Source organism: Papio anubis, chromosome 11, assembly GCF_008728515.1.
Source record: "Papio anubis isolate 15944 chromosome 11, Panubis1.0, whole genome shotgun sequence".
In the NCBI taxonomy this organism is placed as follows: domain Eukaryota; kingdom Metazoa; phylum Chordata; class Mammalia; order Primates; family Cercopithecidae; genus Papio; species Papio anubis.
Window position 1 is genome coordinate 11,031,239 of NC_044986.1, and position 19,125 is coordinate 11,050,363.

The window sequence follows — 19,125 nt, forward strand, 5'->3', positions numbered from 1 at the left end:
ATAGAAATGTTCTTTCACTGGAGGCTTTGTAGACAGCACAACAAATTAGTTGAGAACAAGTGTAATCACAGCATGGAGGGAAAACAATGAACATTTTCTCATAGTTATACTATTTACTCCAACCACTATTCTGGATGTCTCTTCCCTCCTCCTCGCTAAGCTGGGCTGACAGGCAGAAAGAGCGCAGCCCAAGGGCTGGATCACACACCCCAAAATGTACAGACTACTGAGAGGGGAGGGAAAGGGCCATCTATCAGTACAACCTTAGAGGAAGGCTATTTGGCAACGAGCTTCCCAAACTTTAAAAATGTGCAAACCCTTTGAGAAAGAGAAAAGCAGCCCCTGGCATCCAGGGGCTGACCTGGCACTCATGGCTGGGCTGAGGCCGTAAACCATTTCACAACACATCAGCACCAGACAGGCCACTTGGACTGCAGTGAATTAAAAAACAAAAACCAGCCCACTCCGCAAATGTCTGCAGCCACACTGGACATCATCCAAACCACAAAAAAGGACCAACTCTCTCTCAATTCTGGCTAATATGCATGACTGTTGCTTCTCTACCGCTTGCAGCTTTCTCTTACTCCAGTCCTCTCTTCTTGTAGGTCAGATTTATCAAGGCACCCAGTCTTAGAATTGCCAGACCAAAGCCCAGCTTCCTGAAATCCTCCCTGGAGTGACTAACCCAAGTCTGAATCCTTTGCCTGCAGCCTTCCGAAGACCCTCCAACTGAGGTGCTCAGGGCTTCCTGTGGCATGTGCCTGGCTCATTTTTGTAACGAGCAATAAACCCAACTTGCTCAGCCACTGGTCCCAGTGGTCTCTGGCTGGAGTGCAGTGACATCTTTAACCCAGGTGATCCACTCTTAGGAATTTGACCTAAAGAATACTTACATTCATAAATATATGTAAGGACACTGATGTGGCATGCATAATGATACAAAAACATGGACACAATATAAATGCTCATCAGTACAGGGGGGAGGGTTGGTTAAACACATTCTGGCACATGGAATGCTATGCAGCCTTCAAAATGACGAAGAGCTATATTTATTGATATAAAAAGTTTACCATAACATGATGGTCACATTATAGTATTAGGGGAAAAAAAGTTTCCAAAACTGTATGCAGGATCACCACAGGTGGCTGCACAGGGTGGTACTGGGTGGCACTTCTAAAAATACAAACAGGCTGGGCGCGGTGGCTTACGCCTGTAATCCCAGCACTTGGGAGGCCAAGGCGGGCAGATCACGAGGTCAGGAGATCGAGACCATCCTGGCTAACACAGTGAAACCCTGTCTCTACTAAAAATACAAAAAAATTAGCCAGGCGTAGTGTTGGGCACCTGTAGTCCCAGCTACTCGGGAGGCTGAGACAGGAGAATGGCGTGAACCCGGGAGGTGCAGCTTGCAGTGAGCCAAGATCGCACCACCGCACTCCAGCCTGGGCGACAGAGCAAGACTCCATCTCAAAAAAAAAAAAAAAAATACAAACAACAAATAAGATATTTTATAGATGGAGAAAAAGGCCATAAAATGTACAAACATTAACAGTTTCTTGGTTTGGGGGTTATAAGGTTTTTTCTTACCTGTTTTCTAATCTTTTTCACAATGGAAATATTTTACTTAATGAGAAATAAGTTTCCAAGATATAAGCTGGGCATTTCTGAGAATGTAGTCGAGGTCAGAATCTGGAGTGAGGCTAGGGGTTTGGCCTAGAGAAGCGAGCACCTGGGTAAGGGGTCATGGCTGGGCCCTGGAACGTGCTGTGACCAGGAGGCTGGACCAAGCAAAGGATGCTGGCAGTGGGAAAGAGGCAGTCCCCTGCCCTGGCTGAGGGTGCCTGGCAGGTGAGGGTCTCAGTGGCACCAGGGGCAGGCTCTGCTGGATGGATTGTGAAAGTGTAGCAGAAAGAAAACAAAGGACCTCAGAGCACAAAAGACACCATGCACCCCCCACCCTCAGAGCAGCCTGCCAGGCCAACAGCACATGTGCGGTCCTCTCTCCTTGGAGCTGTCTGACACAGCCGAACTTCATCCACCTTGTAAATCACAGAATACACTCCCCACCCTGTCCCCAAAAAGCTGAGGCTGCCTAAGGCCTGTCCTGTTATGGTTGGGGGTTGTCCTACTGTGAGAGGAGTAGCCTGTAACCACCTTGCCGAGGCAGAGAGACAGTCGAGCTCTGGGCCATCAGGGGCTCTCATCTGCCTTCCGAGTTTACAGCCCACACCACACATCCCATTGACACACATGTAACCGAAAAGACACGTCTACATCCTAATCCCTCCTACCTGTGAATACGACCTTATTTGGAAACAGGGTCTTTGCAGATGTAACTGAGGATCTTGAGATCATCTTTGATTGGGGATGGCCTAAATCCAATGCTGGTGTTCTTATAAGAAAAGAGGGAAGTCTCAAACACAGCAAGAAGGTCACGTGAAGACAGAGGCGGAGATTGGGGTGCTGCAGCTACACACCAAGGGACACCAAGGAGAGCCAGCAGCCACCAGTTGCTGGAAGAGGAATGGGACAGATTCCCACAGAGCCTCTTGGGGGAACTAACCCCACTGACACTTTGATTTTGGGCTTCTGGCTTCCAGAACAGAATAAATTTTGCTGTTTGAAGCTGCAGATGTTTGCAGTGATTTGTTAATGGCAGCCCTAGGAAATGATTGCACTTTTTTTTTTAATACTTTAAGTTCTAGGGTACATGTGCACAACGTGCAGGTTTGTTACATATGTATACATGTGCCACGTTGGTGTGCTGCACCCATTAACTCATCATTTACATTAGGTATATCTCCTAATGCTATCCCTCCCCCCTCCCCACAATAGGCCCCGATGTGTGATGTTCCCCTTCCTGTGTCCAAGTGATCTCATTGTTCAAGTCCCACCTATGAGTAAGAACATGTGGTGTTTGGTTTTCTGTTCTTGCGATAGTTTGCTGAGAATGATGGCTTCCAGCTGCATCCATGTCCCTACAAAGGACACGAACTCATCCTTTTTTATGGCTGCATAGTATTCCATGGTGTATATGTGCCACATTTTCTTAATCCAGTCTGTCACTGATGGACATTTCGGTTGATTCCAAGTCTTTGCTATCGTGAATAGAGCTGCAATAAACATACGTGTGCATGTGTCTTTACAGCAGCATGATTTATAATCATTTGGGTATACCCCCAGTAATGGGATGGCTGGGTCAAATGGTACTTCTAGTTCTAGATCCTTGAGGAATCGCCACACTGTTTTCCACAATGGCTGAACTAGTTTACAGTCCTACCAACAGTGTAAAAGTGTTCCTATTTCTCCACATCCTCTCCAGCACCTGTTGTTTCCTGACTTTTTAATGATTGCCATTCTAACTGGTGTGAGATGGTATCTCATTGTGGTTTTGATTTGCATTTCTCTGATGGCGAGATGATCGTACCTTTCTACCCACTAACTCCCCTCATCCACCCAGCCTTCAACCTGGCAGCCCTAAGCAAGTCAGCAGCAATGAAGTGATCTAAGGCCAGGCACACTGCTAGTTTAATCTCCATAGTGGCCTAATTACCTGCTGCCCATTGGAAATTGCTCACCCTTTTCCCAATCCTTTCTTTAGATGGGAATGGGGGTTTCAGGATTGACCTTCACACACCAAAGAATTGAACAGAAAGAGTGGCAGTCTATTAGTTCCTTGACTCAATAAAAGGAAATAGATTTGCTTCCTCAAGTCAAAGAGGTTTTGTAAAAACCAAATCTCAGCTAGTCCAATGCATTCACTTAGTTATTTCAGTAGCAAGTCAGTATTTCTCATTAGCTTCATCCTACAAATGCAGCCACGATAAGAAAGGAAATGTTATTTAAGTCTATGGACAAAGAAATGAGCCCAGACAGAGAAGAACACGAAGCCAAATCTGATATTTGACAAAGGTGAGAAAAGACTCAACCCTTCCCAGAAAATAAATTCGAGACATATTTATTGCCAAGATCCAAAGAAAAAAATTTATTTACAATAGAGAATTTTCTTTGAAACATGCATTTCTTGTGTTTTAAAAAACAAATCAGCAAATGCAGATCAAGTTTACACTCCTTAAGGCAAGAGTCCCTATGCACGCTGTACATGTTCATATTAAATCCAAAAGCTGCTCACCCTGGGAACTTGTGTACAAAGGGCAAGGCCAAGGTCAGCAATGTGTCTTTTATTAGAGAATCAGACAATCTCCCTGATACAGGAACTCTGAGGTCAACTTGCTATGAATTATACTAGGAAAATGCAAACCAATAGCAAGAAATTCTGATAGTCTCCTTAGTACTGCATACAATCAAATCAACTTTATTTAGAAAGGAAATACAGTAGTGCATACGAAAAAGTGAAAACAGAACCTGTCCATGGAACTGGAGGAACAGCAGTGTGCCGACGGTCATATTGCACGCAACAGTTAAGTCCAAAACATTCGGTTCAGAGTTAGCTCTTCCCCATTTTGGCAATCAGTTCATCACAAATCTTGGTGAGTTCTTCTATTTCTTTGTTCTGCAAGTGTAGACAAGAAAGAAGTTGCTGATGTTTGAAATCTGGCCAATCAGAATGCTCATGGGGCTTTTTGGGGAGATGGGGGTCCACCAGGCCCCCCTGGTCCCACTGAAGTTATCTAAAGCAGTGAGACAAATGACTTAGAGCCAAATGATCCAAGTATACATCCCGGCTCTAGCTGTGTGATCTTCCACAAGTTACACAACCTCTCTGAGCCTTGGTGTCTTTAACTCTAGAACGTAGGTGATAACATGTTTCTTTCTGAGAAGTAAATGAGGTGATAAATGTACACTTTCCTGGCAGTGACCAGCACAGAGTGAAGGACTAACTAGTCTGGTTCATTTCCCTTTATCTGCCTATGAAGGCTGTGATCTGAGGTGAGGAGGTCTGGGGTAAAGCCCTCCATGGTTTGAGACACAGCATAAGGAGGGTTACGCAGTTCTGTGTGAATGGGATCGCTTGCATTGCTCAGAGGCACGCCAAATAGGTGGTACTGGGGCTACAGGGTCAGCACGAGGGGTGGGGGCAGATGCAAGCTGGCTTTACGGTGATTCTCCCACCACACCTTGCCTGTCTAATCAAGGGAACCAACCACAGATTTGTCTAGCACAGATGATCCTACACTGTCCATCTTCTCAGAAAGTGAGGGAATCCAGCGGGACGATCCCTCCATCACGGACGGTGTGGCTTTGCTTTCAGATAGGTTACATGCTGGCTCTGATGCTGATCAAGTTCCACAGCACAGGCCGGGCGCGGTGGCTCACGCCTGTAATCCCAGCACTTCGCGAGGCCAAGGCGGGCAGATCATAAGGTCAGGAGATTGAGACCATCCTGGCTAACACGGGTCTTTAGAAACCCCATCTCTACTAAAAATACAAAAAATTAGCCAGGCATGGTGGCAGGTACCTGTAGTCCCAGCTACTTGGGAGACTGAGGCAGGGGAATGGTGTGAATCCGGGAGGCGGAGCTTGCAGTGAGCCGAGATCGTGCCACTGCACTCCAGCCTAGGTGACAGAGTGAGACTCCGTTTCAAAAATAAAAAATAAAAAAATAAAGTTCAACAGCACGACCAATCTCCAATGGCCTTCTCCAGGGGGGCTGAATCGCTCCAGCATACTGGGGATGTTTGGCAGCCCGCTTTCCTTGAGATTCCCGTGGAAGGTGAGTCTTCACCAAAAGCCTGTGCCTGAGGCTGTGGAGAGCCCTTCCCTGAAAACCTCAGAACTCCTGAGATATGTTCCAGCCCAGACCCACATGCCCCCTGTTCCTAGAACTCCTGGTGTCACTCATCATTGTGTCAGTGCTGGGGAAACAGTGGCTCTCCTCAGTGGAGGGGAAGTTACGGTCCTTCCAGCAGCAGTCCCTGCTGTGGGAGAAGCCTGCCTCGAACATAACCCTGGCCCACCTCCTGGCTCGAATTTGCATCTGAGGTCAACAACTCAAGAGAGGCACTGAAAGGCCAGCTGGACGATGAGGCTCTGAATGGGGTACAGCATTGACCACTAATCTTAAAATTACTATTATTGGCCGGGCACGGTGGCTCACGCCTGCAATCCCAGCACTTTGGGAGGCCAAGGCAGGTGGATTACCTGAGGTCAGGAGTTCAAGACCAGCCTGGCCAACATGGTGAAACCCTGTCACTACTAAAAATACAAAAAATTAGCTGAGTGTAGTGGCACACACCTGTAATCCCAGCTACTAAGGAAGCTGAGGCAGGAGAATTGCTTGAACCTGGGAGATGGAGGTTGCAGTGAGCTGAGATCGTGCCACTGCGCTCCAGCCTAGGTAACAGAGACAGACTTCATCTCAAAAGAAAAAAAAAAAAAAATACTATCATTGCCACTATGGCCCCTGCTGGGGCTGCTATCGGTGACTCTCCATCTCCTTGGAGTGCTCACCACGTGCTGATCACCATGCTAAACACACCCCGGGGACTCTGGCCTCCCCTGCTTCCCTCAACAGTGCCTTCAAGGAAGCCAGTATCATCCTCATTTTTCAGTGAGGAAATGGAGGCTCAGAGAAGTTAGGGTTGTGTATAAGGTCACACAGCCAGTCAGATGTGGCACGCCTGGAACACAAATTCAGGTTGACCCAGCTCCTATATGGCTTTGCCATTAAAATTGTTAAACATCATGTACAGTGACTGACGGCTGAGAGGCATCGGCAGACCCATGAGAAAGTGATTTCTGGAGGTTTTCCAGGCTCCCTCTTGGCATCATCAGCCACCACGAAGCCAACTGCCCCAGCAGAAAGCTCAACTCATGGAGCAAAAGCCTTTACAAAGCGCTGATTGGGGGAAGTGCCCAGCGCCTCCACGCAAGCACTGCCTGGGTGGATCCTGTCTCTGAATCTCTTTAAGACGGGACTGGCCCCTAGATATCACTCAGGTCTTTCAGGGAAGAACCTGTGTGATTCATTCATTCCTCTCAAAGTTTAGTTTAAGATAACGCAATTTAAACACAGGACACGGGGGAACCATCTCAAACACACACATTGCTACATTTCTCACCAAGAGACATTTTATGTTCAACCGCTGCAATAGCCACAATGACTGTGAAGTACGGCTTTTCTTTCTTTATTTTGGAGACGGGGTCTTGCGCTGTTGCCCAGGCTGCCATGCAGTTGGCTACTTACAGGCACAATCACAGCGCGCTGCAGCCTCGAACTTCTGGGCTCCAGCAGTCCTCCCACCCCAGCCTCCCAAGTAGCTGGGACCACAGGCGCATGCCAACACGCCCGGCTTCTAATATGATCTTCATTTTAATGAAACATTCCATTTTTCAAGTCACCAAATATGCCACACATGGATTATCAACATACAACGAATAAAAAATGCACACTCAACACTAAAACCATAATGATGCTCAATAAATACTGGGTGGGTTCTCACTCATAGGTGGGAATTGAACAATGAGATCACTTGGACACAGGAAGAGGAACATCACACACCGGGTCCTATTGTGGGGAGAGGGGAGGGGGGAGGGGGGAGGGATTGCATTAGGAGATATACCTAATGTAAATGACAAGTTAATGGGTGCAGCACACCAACATGACACATGGATACATATGTAACAAACCAGCACGTTGTGCACATGTACCCTAGAACTTAAAGTATAATAAAAAAATAAATAAATAAATAAATAAATACATAAATATATAAATACTGGGTAAGTGAGCAAAAACTTGCACTTGTCAGTTGTGACCACACATCTCATTCTGACTATACTGCTAAGAGCAATCATCAGAGCCTACAAAACAGAGATGGCTGAATATATGCATATTCCAGACTATTTTTTAAATGCAATTTTGATATTAAACTGTCTAGTAGCCATCTGTCTTTTTCATCCTAAGAAGAAAGGTAAAGAATTAAATTAATGTCACACCTATAATCCCAACACTTTGGGAGGCCGAGACAGGAGGACTGCTTGAGCCCAGAAGTTTAAGACCAGCCTGGGCAACAAAGTGAGACCCTGTCTCTACAAAAACAAAAATTAAAAAAATTAGGCTGGTAGGGGGCACTGTGGTCTCAGCTACTCAGGAGGTTGAGGCGGGAGGATCACTTGAGCCCAGGTGGTGGAGGGTGCAGTGAGCCATGACGGCACCACCGCACTCCAGCCTGGGCAACAGACAAAGACCCTGCCTCAAAAAAAAAAAAAAAAAAAAAAAGGAAAAGAACGATCTGTAACATGGTAACCAGGAACATCCTGTAGGGCACAGAGCCTAGTGGAGACTGGGTGAGTATCAGATTTGGACCTCAGGGAAATCCATCTGCCCAATGATACAGGCTTCAAATTTTCACGGCTAGAGGGAACCTAGACACTGAGGTAGGGGGCAAGGCTTGCCCAGGGCCATGACAGATGGTGCAGTGGGGCCAGGAACCCTGTTTCTTGCTCCCCAGGGCTCTTTCCCCAACATCACTAAGGTAGAGGGAGGGCTGGCACCTGCCCAGAGCAGAGATCACCACTGCTTGGCCCAAATGCCCCTCAAGACCACCACCAACCACAGTGGGCAAAGGAGGACAGTCAATCCCCTGGGGCTGGCTGGGCGCTCCTGGGGTAGTAGAGGCCTGGGGTAGTAGAGGTAGGGAGGCACATGGATTCCTGATGCCAACAAAGGATGCCCTATCACTGCCTATCAAGGCCCAAAATGCATAAGTAGTGCTGCTAACCCAGGCTGCTGGGCTCGTGGATGACCATGCAGGGGGACCCCAAGGCTCAGGAAATTGACTGGAAGGAGGCTGCACATCTGGAAATCCTCTTCTTGAGAAACACATCCAAGGAGGGAGGCTGTCCCTCACCCACACACGCAGACTCAACAGCCCAATGCTCAGAGGGCCCTGCTGGGCTGAGGGAACTTCTTATCTGGACACCCAGGGAGACAGTGCTCACAGTGGACGACGGGTGCCAGATCCAAAAGCAGGAAACCTGGGCACAAGCTGAGTGTCCTCGGGAAGATCACCCCTGTCCCTAGAGGCCCCCTGGGCGCCCTTCCAGTCCTGGCACTGCCCTTGTTCTGCATCAGCTGGCCGTCGCTGCCAGGGCCTGGTGGGCACCCCATCCACTCACCAGTAAACATGCTGGATCCAGGGGTTCAAGGGCTACGCCTAACACATTGTAGGCGCTTAATAAATATCCAACAAACGAATGAATGTTGGAAAGGAATGAAAATGGCAGTAAACACACATGGAGGCTGCAATTCCAGGAATGGTGGAGAGGAAGCTGGTCTCAGGGCTGGCATGAAATTGGAACTTCTAGAAGGAGCCAAGGGTGTGCGCATGAAGCATGAACTCGTCTTCAGGAGCAGCAGCGGCCAGGGATGCCCAGCCTGTCTATCTGGACTGGCCAGCAGCACAGACAGCAGCAGCCCGGCCCACCCGGAGGCCACACCCATCCCGTTACCTTCTGCTCCAGCGTCCTTTCCAGGGCATCCACTCGCAGCTGCTCCTTCCGTAGGCTGGCCTGGTGGGCGGCTTGCTCCTGCTGGGCCTTGCCTCGAACCTGAGCGATCTCAGCATTGGCCCTGCGGAGACAGGGAGCTCAGAATGATCATTCTTTTTTGTGGATCACTAGAGACACCTCCTGCTTCCCAGCTCCAGGCAGGGAGAGTGGCCTGGTCTGGCTCCAGCTCCCACCAACTAGAGCTGGAGCACAGGAGCCCATAAGAATACCAAACCCAATTCCATTGCTATGAGGCCAAGGTGCCGGGGCACCCCGGACATTGCAACGTGCATCCTCCACTGATTAAATGATGCTAACTGTGTGTGCCTTCTCACGAGTCTTACTGAAACACACACTTGGATGACTCCCCCTTTCCAAGCTAATGTCACAGGTGCTGCCAGAGGTCCCAGCCTGCCTGGGTAAGGGCTGCTGGGAGGCCCCTGGGAGCCACCCCCAGTGGCTAATGTTACCTGTCCAGTTTCTCCTCTGCATGCACCTTCAGGGCCTGGTACCTCTGCTCCTCCTTCTTCACTCGGGACAGGTACTCCTGTGCACACCTCTTCAGCACCTCTTCATTCTGACACGGCAGGACAGAGGACAGGCATCAAGCCCACGAGAACAAATGCCCGGGAATGGTGGGAACCTCCATGAACTCTCGGATGCGGGTGTAACTCCAGGCAGCCAAGGCTGCCTCCCCAGCCTGCATGGACCCCTTCCTTGCAGGTGGCTCAAGACCGACTTCCGGAACCCCACCCCCACCCAGTGCTCCCCGCAATCTCTCCCAACCAGATCCTCCTCCTCCATCGTCCCCAAACTCAGCCCCACCTTGCGGAAGCCTTCCAGGACCTCCTTCATCTTCTCATATCTCCTGAAGAGGTCGGCCAGAGACTTCTCCACGGAGTTCAGGTCAGCCAGGGCTTGCTCCTTCTCCAGAACCAGCTGCTGCACCGTCTGGTGGGAGACTGACTTCTCTCGCTGTTCGTCCTCTGGCAGGAGAGACCAGGAACCAAACGATGGAGCCCAGAAAGTCGAAACTGGGTCTCTGGGGCCAGCCAAGGCCTCAGATGCAACTCAGCCTCACCGGCGGGGACACCTCAAACCCCAGCTTTTCCTTGGGACGAACCCACGCCCCAGAGCCCTCCCAGACTGTCTCTAACAGAACAAAACCCAGCGCCCCGGCTTCCCAGACCCGGGCCTGTGCAGCCTCGCGTGAGAAAGAAATGAGCCATCACTATTCCTTAACCTGACCATCGCAGCCCCTACACAGGTCTATACTGGTGTCCCTGGTGATTCCATGTGGTTGCTGACAGCAAGCAGACAGATCCATAAAGTAAAAAAGAAGACATCGCTAGTGAACTTTGTGTGGGGACGATTAAAGGGTGTGAGGTCTGGGCTGTGAGGGGTGGGCTCTCTTACGTATCAGGACAGAGAGGAGGTCTTTGGAGATCCTTAACACATCTGGAAACCCAGAGCCCAAAAAACCATCTCCTCTGAAATTCCATTCACACAGGCACAGATAGCGTCTGCAATACAGCAAGTGTCATAACTCCAAGAAACATGGAGCTATTTCCATCAAGGTTAGTTTCTCAGTGATGTACAATGTAACTCAATGTCAGCCCAGTTCCGAGTGGCTGATCCTGGTGAGAGGCACCATTGTCCTCTGCCCCACCTCTCTGGCCCGTGGCCATCCCAAGCTAATCATCTGCACCAAATATCTAGAAAATATGTATTTTTAGATTTGGGGCACATACGCAGGTTGTACATGGCCATACTGTGTGACTGACGCTGGGGTATGGGCTTCTAATGAGCCTGTCACCCAGGTACTGAGCATAGTACCTGAAAGGCAGTTTTTCAACCCTTGTCCCCCTTCCTCCCGCCCCCACTGTGAACTCCCCAGTGTCTTCTGTTCCCATCTTCGTGTGTGTACCCAATGGGTAGCTCCCGCTTATAAACGAGAATTCACAATGTTTGGTGCTCTATTTCTGCATTAATTCCCTGAGGACAATGGCCTTCAGCTGTGTCCACGCTGGTACAAAGGACATGGCTTTGCTCTTTTTTATGGCTGCTTAAAAATTCATTTCTACACTTATGGGAAAGGCCTTCTCTGACTACTCTACACAAAACACCCATCTGTCCTCTGTGTGGATCCATCCCTGGCCCAGGTGTGTGAGGAACCATTTGCTCTCTTGGTGACAGCAAAGGGGGTAAGGGAGAAGCGCCCACTCAGAGCTCCCGGGGAAGGAGCTTCGCAGACCCGTCTTTCTGCCAGGCCCTGGTCACCGGGGAGGGGGCTGCCCGCCACCTGGAATGACTCCGAGGGCTGGCTGCTGCAGACAGATCACATCTGGAAATCACAGAACAGCGGCCGCCAGCGCTGACTGGACCCTTCCCTGCGGTGGGCGCCCTGCTGACTGCTCTAGGTGTTGACTGTCCCTAAGCCAGCACTCAGCAGCCAGACCGAGCTTCCTAATGTGCACACCAGACCACCTCACTCCTGCTCAGAGTCCCCCGGTGACCTCCCTCTGCAATGGAAATAACATGCTCTGCCCTGTATCCTTCCTGGCCCCTCCGCTCCAGCCATGAAGGCCTCCAACGCCCCGGGCTTCCAGGCTTCCCCAACATTTTGCTCAGGGCTCTGATCCCGTGTCACCTCCCCAGAGGTGCTGGAAATGGCTCCTCTTCCTCCAGAGTCCTTTATTTTCCTCTTTGCAGCGGCAGCCACCCCTTATATCAGATGTGTGCACGCATGCGTGCACGTGTGTGCATGTGTGCCTGTGCTAGTGTATCGGCGGCTCATCTCCCCGATGAATGCACGCTCTGTGAGGGCAGGCACCAGAGTCTGTTTTGTCCACTTGCTCTGCCCCAGGGCCTAGGACAGTGCCGGGCATAGAGGATGTTTTGATACATGTCCATGTGACGAGTGAACGACTTAGAGCATCACAACCACCTGGGCAGCTTTTCTTACCCTCATTTTACAGAAGGTGAAACAGAGGGTTTGAGAAGCTAAGTCACTGTTCACTGAGAAAATGACAGAGCCCGAACCCAAGCCTGAAGCTGTGATCATAACCACGTCTCTCCACGGGCCCCTTGTAATGACAGACCTTGTAGGATGCAGCTCCCTTAGTAGCAGGGAGATTTTGTGTGAGTTCTTTTCCCTTAGGTTCCAGACAGATCTGCATCTTGCCACACCCCAGAACTAGGCACACTGTTACCATGTGCTGCGGTCATTTCCTCAGTTTCAGCTCTGGTCCTGACATAAGCTTGCTCTAAAGTTCTGACCTCTTGGGGTCCCAGTGCGTCATTTCCAACAACTCTCCCATGTGAGCATGGATTTATTCAGCTGAAAGGCTTGTTCACATGCAGGCTGCTACACCTCACCCCACGGCGTGAGATTAGGAGGTCTGGGGTGGGGCAGAAAGTATGCACAGGTCACAAGTTCCCGAGTGACACAGATGCTGCTGGGGCAGGGACCCTGCTTGGAGAACCACTGGCCCTGAAGATGCCGAATGTCCCTCCCACCTGCCTCTGCAATTGTGGGACTCCTAGAGCTCTCACTACCAGCAGCCCAGAGCTGCCCAGGCCAGTGGCTAGGAGCCTCTGGAGTCTGACGGCCTGGGTTTGAGACCTCACTCTGACACTTCCCATATGCGAGATCTTGAGCAGGGTTTTAAATTCTGAGTCTCAGCCTCCTTGTCTAAAATAGGGGAAAAGAGTATTTATATCTCTTTGCATTTGCAGATTAAATGAGAAACTGTACATAAAGCCCTCAAGAAGGAGGAAGAGTCCCCTATTAGTAACCCATTATTAAGAGCCTCATTGTCCATAATAAACTCTGTAACCCCTGGAATCAGTGCAACAGTGTCACAGTGGCTTGCGAAGAGGGAGCTTTTTAACACAGAGATGAGAATCATCAGCAACCTGCTTGCTGCACCCACATTCCTAAAAAAAAAGGGCCTTTCAACATGTCTCTACTAATCAAACGCTTGTTTTTATTCTTTGAATTTTGGCTGCTTCCTTAGTTCCCAGCATGCTCTATGGTGTATATTCTGGGCTGATTTGAGCCCATGTGTATGTTTCACCTGCCCTGGTAAAGGAGCTGTTTACCAAACCAAGTCCATCTGATTTCCTGGATCCAAGACTTTGCCTGCCTCAGGTTTCCTTTCCTCTTCCCTTTTAAAAATAGAATTACCCTGTTCCCAGGAGACAGAGGAGGCAAGAATGCTTCACAAATCTTTCTGTACATGACAAATGCAGTTAGGTTCTTGAACTCAGGAGAAAGACGCCCTACACTCAACAACAGAACAATGCTCCTGAAGACCTGCCTGGCTTTTTCAGGCAAAACATTATGAAATCATGTGGGGAATGCAGCAATACACAAAGCAAAAATAACAAAACAGAAAAACAAACAAACAAAGGGTTGCGATGGGCAGGTGTCAAGTTAGGGGGAAAAGCATTTACTTACCAGGCTTGCCTGTTTGTTTTGCAAGCAAAGGGCAAGAAGCAACAGAAAATGGAAGCAAAACAGATAATCAGGGCAGTTGTTAGAAAAGCAGAAAGAAATCAATTGCAACAACCTGGAATGCAGAAAGCACAGAAGTCTCTTTTCGTTTGAATTCTGAATAGTCACTATTTGAGCTTAACAAGACAGATCCTCTCCAGTAACATTTGATGCGAATGAATAACAATGGCAGGACTGATGTCACACTGGTGTGGAGCATCCGCAAAAGCTGAATGGAGCAGAGCCAGGAAGAGCTAGCACATGTGGGCCAGAGCTGGTTTGACTTCAAAATACAACTACAGTCACAGTGGTCCTGAACTGCCAATCTCTCTGGACCTGAGTTTCCTCTTTCGCGAGGGATGCTGGTTAGGTGAGTGAAAATGGAAAGAAAAGCATGGAACAAAAATGGGCCTCCTGGGCATGTGGCCAAGCATGGAGAGACCCTGACCTGAACCATGCCACAAAGGCGGCACGTCCTTCCCACAGCTACAGTGAGTCCCAGTCATGCCTCAGCCCCCTGCCGTCTTCTGCAAGGACACAAGGACCTTGAAATCTATGGTGACTTTAGTCAATGACCTGCAACAGTGGCTGAATGACAACCACAGGCCTGCCACCTTTCTGATGAAAAAGCCTTGGAATGACAAAGAGGACGGCCAATGGGTGAATGAGGATGGGGATCCGGGAACGGACAGACAGTGAGATGCCCCTCTGTGGCTGCTCCCAGCCAGGGACACTGGAGGAGTCTCACGGGGCCACCCAGAGAGTAGCCCAAGGACAGAAAAATGCTCTAAGGGATTGTGTGTACAGCTCTTGAAGACAGGGCCCTCAGGCCAAACATATCAGGTCTGGGAGCAGGGGTGGGGATGGGGGGTGATGTGTAGCCCTAATCCCTGCAGCCAGGGTGAGAGGAAGGCAGGTGGCACTCTCTCCAGGGCTTGGAGGGAACTCACACTGCCTAGGATTGAAAAGGTCCTCACTGCTGTCACCTGCAGATATTCCTTGAGGAAACCGTGGGAGTCATCTTTCTGTCATGACAAGGACAGAACATTTATGCCAACTAGAGAAATTCTCCACTTTTAATTTTCAAGAGGGAATGTCTGTTTATATCAACTTCACTAGCCGAGCAATAAAAGATGGCTTGGGTAGCCTTCCCTCAGGAGCAAAAGCTCACACCCCTTCCCCCGCATTTCAACATTTATCAAAATGTCATCACCAAGGGCGAAAAGAAGTGTACGGCTCTGAGATGGAGCGGGATGTTTCCAGATGAGCCATGGAGGGCCTGAGCGATGTTCTCAAATCGCAAGACTCCCGGAGGCCAAAAAGTTGTGTTCTACTTGCCAAACACCGCATAAGGAAGACATCAATCCCTCAGCCTGACCATTTTTGCCAGCATTTTCAACTCCAAGAGCTTTTTCTTTATCTTATCCATATGTGTTCATAAATTCTTATACCAATTTAATAAAGAAGTTTCACTTTGATAGAAAGCATGCACCATGAGGCTAAACCTGAATGGGCTTCTTTTCTGGGTGAAATGAACTTTGTTACAATAAATCAAAAGTGAAGCCCCTTTGAATGGAAAGCACTCAATTGCTGGCCTCTTCACCATTCCTGAGGCTACTATTATATTCATCTTGGGACAAGCTAGAGGTGTGATGTGACTCACACATCCATATATTTGGGGCTGAGGGCCAGGTGCCAGCACAGTGTCAAGTTTGGACAAATAAAGTGTGGTCTGCAGTGACCTGGAGTTTTTACTCCATATATCCTTAGAAGAAAAAAAAAACTGCTTATCGGGTCAGGCGCAGTGGCTCACGCCTGCAATCCCAGAGCTTTGGGAGGCAGAGGCAGGTGGATCACTTAAGGTCAGGAGTTCAACACCAGCCTGGCCAAAATGGTGAAACCTCGTCTCTACTAAAAATACAAAAATTAGCCGGGCATGATGGCAGGTGCCTGTAATCCCAGCTACTCAGCAGGCTGAGGCAGGAGAATCACTTGAACCCGGGGGGTGGAGGTTGCAGTGAGCCGAGATCACGCCATTGTGCTCCAGCCTGGGCGACAGAACGAGACTCCATCTCAAACAACAACAACAACAAAACCGGTTATCATGGGCTGGGCATGGTAGCTCACACCTGTAAACCCAGCATGTTGGGCGACCAAGGCAGGAGGATCGCTGAACCCCAGAAGTTTGAGACCAGCCTGGGCAACGTAGCAAGACCTCATCCCCAAACAAACAAACAGTGGATTATCATAAACCTAAGCAAATAAATAAATAAATAAATAAAAGCATCCCACAGCCCCAGCCATAATATGATTTCTGAATAGTGACCATTAGCGTAAAAACTTGGGCTTGGAACTTCTGAAAGATCTTTTCTCATTATTTAAAAAAAGAAAAGAAAAGAAAAGAAAAAAAGGCCCAGGCGTGTGTAGCTTATAACTTGAGGCCTTCTTTTATTGTGGACCACAGCAAATTTGTCAGTACTGGCTGCCAGGGACGCTGCGTTAAGAAGGATTCCAAGGCAGTGTCTGATCTCAGTGAGAAACAGTGCTGGGGTCAGTGAACAGGGCCTGTCGTGGTCACGGGAAGAAGGGGGCGGACAATCACGCCATGGCCCACCGTCCTTGTCCTTGGGTCCTTGAGGAAAGGCTGACTCGGGTACTTTGTCATTTGAGTCTAAACTAAGTTAGGGTCTAGGGATTTGATTCCTATTCTCTCCCACAAGCAAAAAGAAAAAAATCCCCCAAATATCCCAACCAAAAGGAATCTCTTGCCCCACGAGGTGGAGAGTCCTTGGCTGGGTCAGATGGTAGCTGGCAGGTGACTGCCATGGCTTCCCAGGCGTGTGAATAATGCTACGGCACAGTCCAGGGGGCGTTTCCAAGAAGCCCCAGGGTCTCGGTCCTGTGGCAAAGCCATATTTTCTGGAATGCTCTGGTCCCTCCCTGAAAGACTTCACGCTCTACCAGAAACCCACTCTGAGCCTCCTATCTTCCAAGGCTTCCACATAGTTCAGAAACGTCAGGGCCGGCCTGAGCCCCCGCAGGTCAGGACACCTACCTATCATCTGAGCGATGGTCTTCTCATACTCGGCCACTATTTTCCTATAAGAGAAGTAAAGACACGTTGGAGTCATGACAACAGAATGGTTTCCCATCTCACACAGCTGGGCGCCACAGCCTGGCCCATGTGCAGCGGGGTCCTGACTTTCAGGGTCACCTTCAATGTCAGTCCTCGCCCTGCACGCTCATTTTCCTGGTGCATGACTCTAAATATGCCACCCCCTTGTGCAAAGCCTTCAACACCCCTCACTGCCCACTAAGAAAAAAATCAAACCAGGCAGAGTGGTGCATGTCTGTGGTCCCAGGTACTGAGAAGGCTGAGGCAGGCGGATTGCTTAAGGCTAGGAGTTTGAAACCACCTTGGACAACAGAACCAGGTCCTGCCTATACAAAAATGAAAAAAAATTAATGAGGCATGGTGGTGTGCACTTGTACTCCTAGCTACTCAAGAGGCTAAGACAGAAGGTTTGCCTGAGTCCAAGAGTTCGAGACCAGCCTGGGCAACATGGTGAAACAGCATCCCTACAAAAAATACAAAAATTAACCAGGTGTGGTGGTCTGCGTCTGTGGTCCTAGCTACTCAAGGGACTAATGTGGGAGGATCACCTGAGCCCAGGAGTCTGAGGCTGCAGTGAGCTATGATCACACCACTGTACTCCAGCGTGGGCAACAGAGCGAGATTCCATCTCCAAAAAAATTTTAAAATTAAAAATAAAGCCAAACCTCTAGTCCGACAATGGAGGTCTTTGCAACCCGGGCCCAACCTCCCTCATCCATCTTACCTCCTTCCACGCCATGTCATGAACACAGTGGCTCAATAAGAACAAATGATTTCTTGTTCGCTCTCGGCCTTCTCATCCCCATGCCTCTGCCCATGTTATTCACTTTCTCTCGATTTCTACCCCCCACAGTCTGTTTCTCAAGGTCCAATTCAAATGTCATCTCCTTCAAGAAGCCTTCCTTGATTTCTCCTTGGAACCCTATCACCTTTTATCTGCATCTTCTTCCAAAGCATCTCATGCATCTGGCATCACTGAACACAAATCTTATCTCCTATTGACCCAGAGTAAACTTCCTGGGAAGCCTCAATAGACAATAGCTGCACAAAAGCACCAAGACTCCCTGTTTGTCATACTGCCTCCCAGCTGTCCCCACATGGAAGAACCGATGTGTGAAGAAGTCCTTCCTCCAAAGCCAATCTGCTGGAAGAAACTTCTCAAAAAGAATCAGGAGTTCATCAACATTATCCAGTAATTATTCCCCACAAGAGAACCAAGAGCGGGTAACTGTTGAAGATCCAGGACCCTAATGACAGAAGACCATAGAGACCCCCACCCCAGTCAGGAGGCCTGGGCTCCCGCTGAGCTTGCCCCTCCCCACTGTGTGATCCTGAGCACGACATTCATTGAAGTTGCAGGTGCTCTGCTTACTCCTTGGTACAGTAAGGATTTTCCTAGACCCCACCTTTCGGGGCTGTATGGCAAATTCAATAAGGGTAAAAGGAATAATGAAAGTAGAATGCATTCTGCAAAGTCTAATGCTGGGTGCCTGTCCTTGGCTGCTCAACCTTGGTCCCAAGGTCAGTGTCTCACCCCAGAATGGACTCCCAAGAAAGGTAACCACGAGATGAGCCCCCGAGGGTTCTTATCGAATCCTACACAGAAGCACTTCTGTGTTTCCTGTCATTAAACAACACCTCCTTGTATCTCAGAATCACAAAGCTGTGACAGATCTTTGAGGCTGCTCTGTCTAAACCCATCACTGCTGAGGACACGAGGAGGTAAGGGATGTGTCCTTTTGGAAGCGTGGAGAGACCAGGGACCTGAAAATACCTTAGCTGTGCTGTCTTTTCACTTTACCCTCACAATGACCCTAAGAGGCAGTGCCCTCACTGTTCCCAGCATGACTGATGAAGACACTGGGGTGGGGTAAGAGTGATTCAGAAACTCTTCCAGGATCCCAAGGCTGCCAAGTGGCAGAGCCCAGATGTGAATCCGAGCATCAGACTCTGCAGCCTTTGTTCACAATCCTTCTGCTCTACTCTGTTGAGGTATTGTTATTTACCCCCGTTTTCAAGTTAATAAGCAAAGTGAGGCACAGAGTTAAGTAAGACGCCCTGG

At 49.2% G+C, this 19,125-nt stretch overlaps 1 protein-coding gene across 28 annotated transcripts in view; it reads right to left on the reverse strand.

Annotated features, from left to right (window-relative positions):
- Positions 1-3,942: 3,942 nt before the first annotated feature.
- The window catches only part of TACC2 (transforming acidic coiled-coil containing protein 2), a 255,604-nt gene continuing 240,421 nt past the window's right edge, over positions 3,943-19,125 (reverse strand). For all 28 annotated transcript variants that reach the window (XM_021943769.2, XM_021943767.2, XM_021943764.2 and 25 more), the window contains 5 exons: positions 17,004-17,047; positions 10,276-10,436; positions 9,921-10,027; positions 9,412-9,532; positions 3,943-4,513 (listed from right to left, as the gene is read on the reverse strand). In XM_021943769.2, the coding sequence (XP_021799461.2) occupies positions 4,448-4,513; positions 9,412-9,532; positions 9,921-10,027; positions 10,276-10,436; positions 17,004-17,047 (499 nt within the window). In that variant the 3' untranslated portion in view covers positions 3,943-4,447. The remainder of the gene's footprint in view (positions 4,514-9,411; positions 9,533-9,920; positions 10,028-10,275; positions 10,437-17,003; positions 17,048-19,125) is intronic.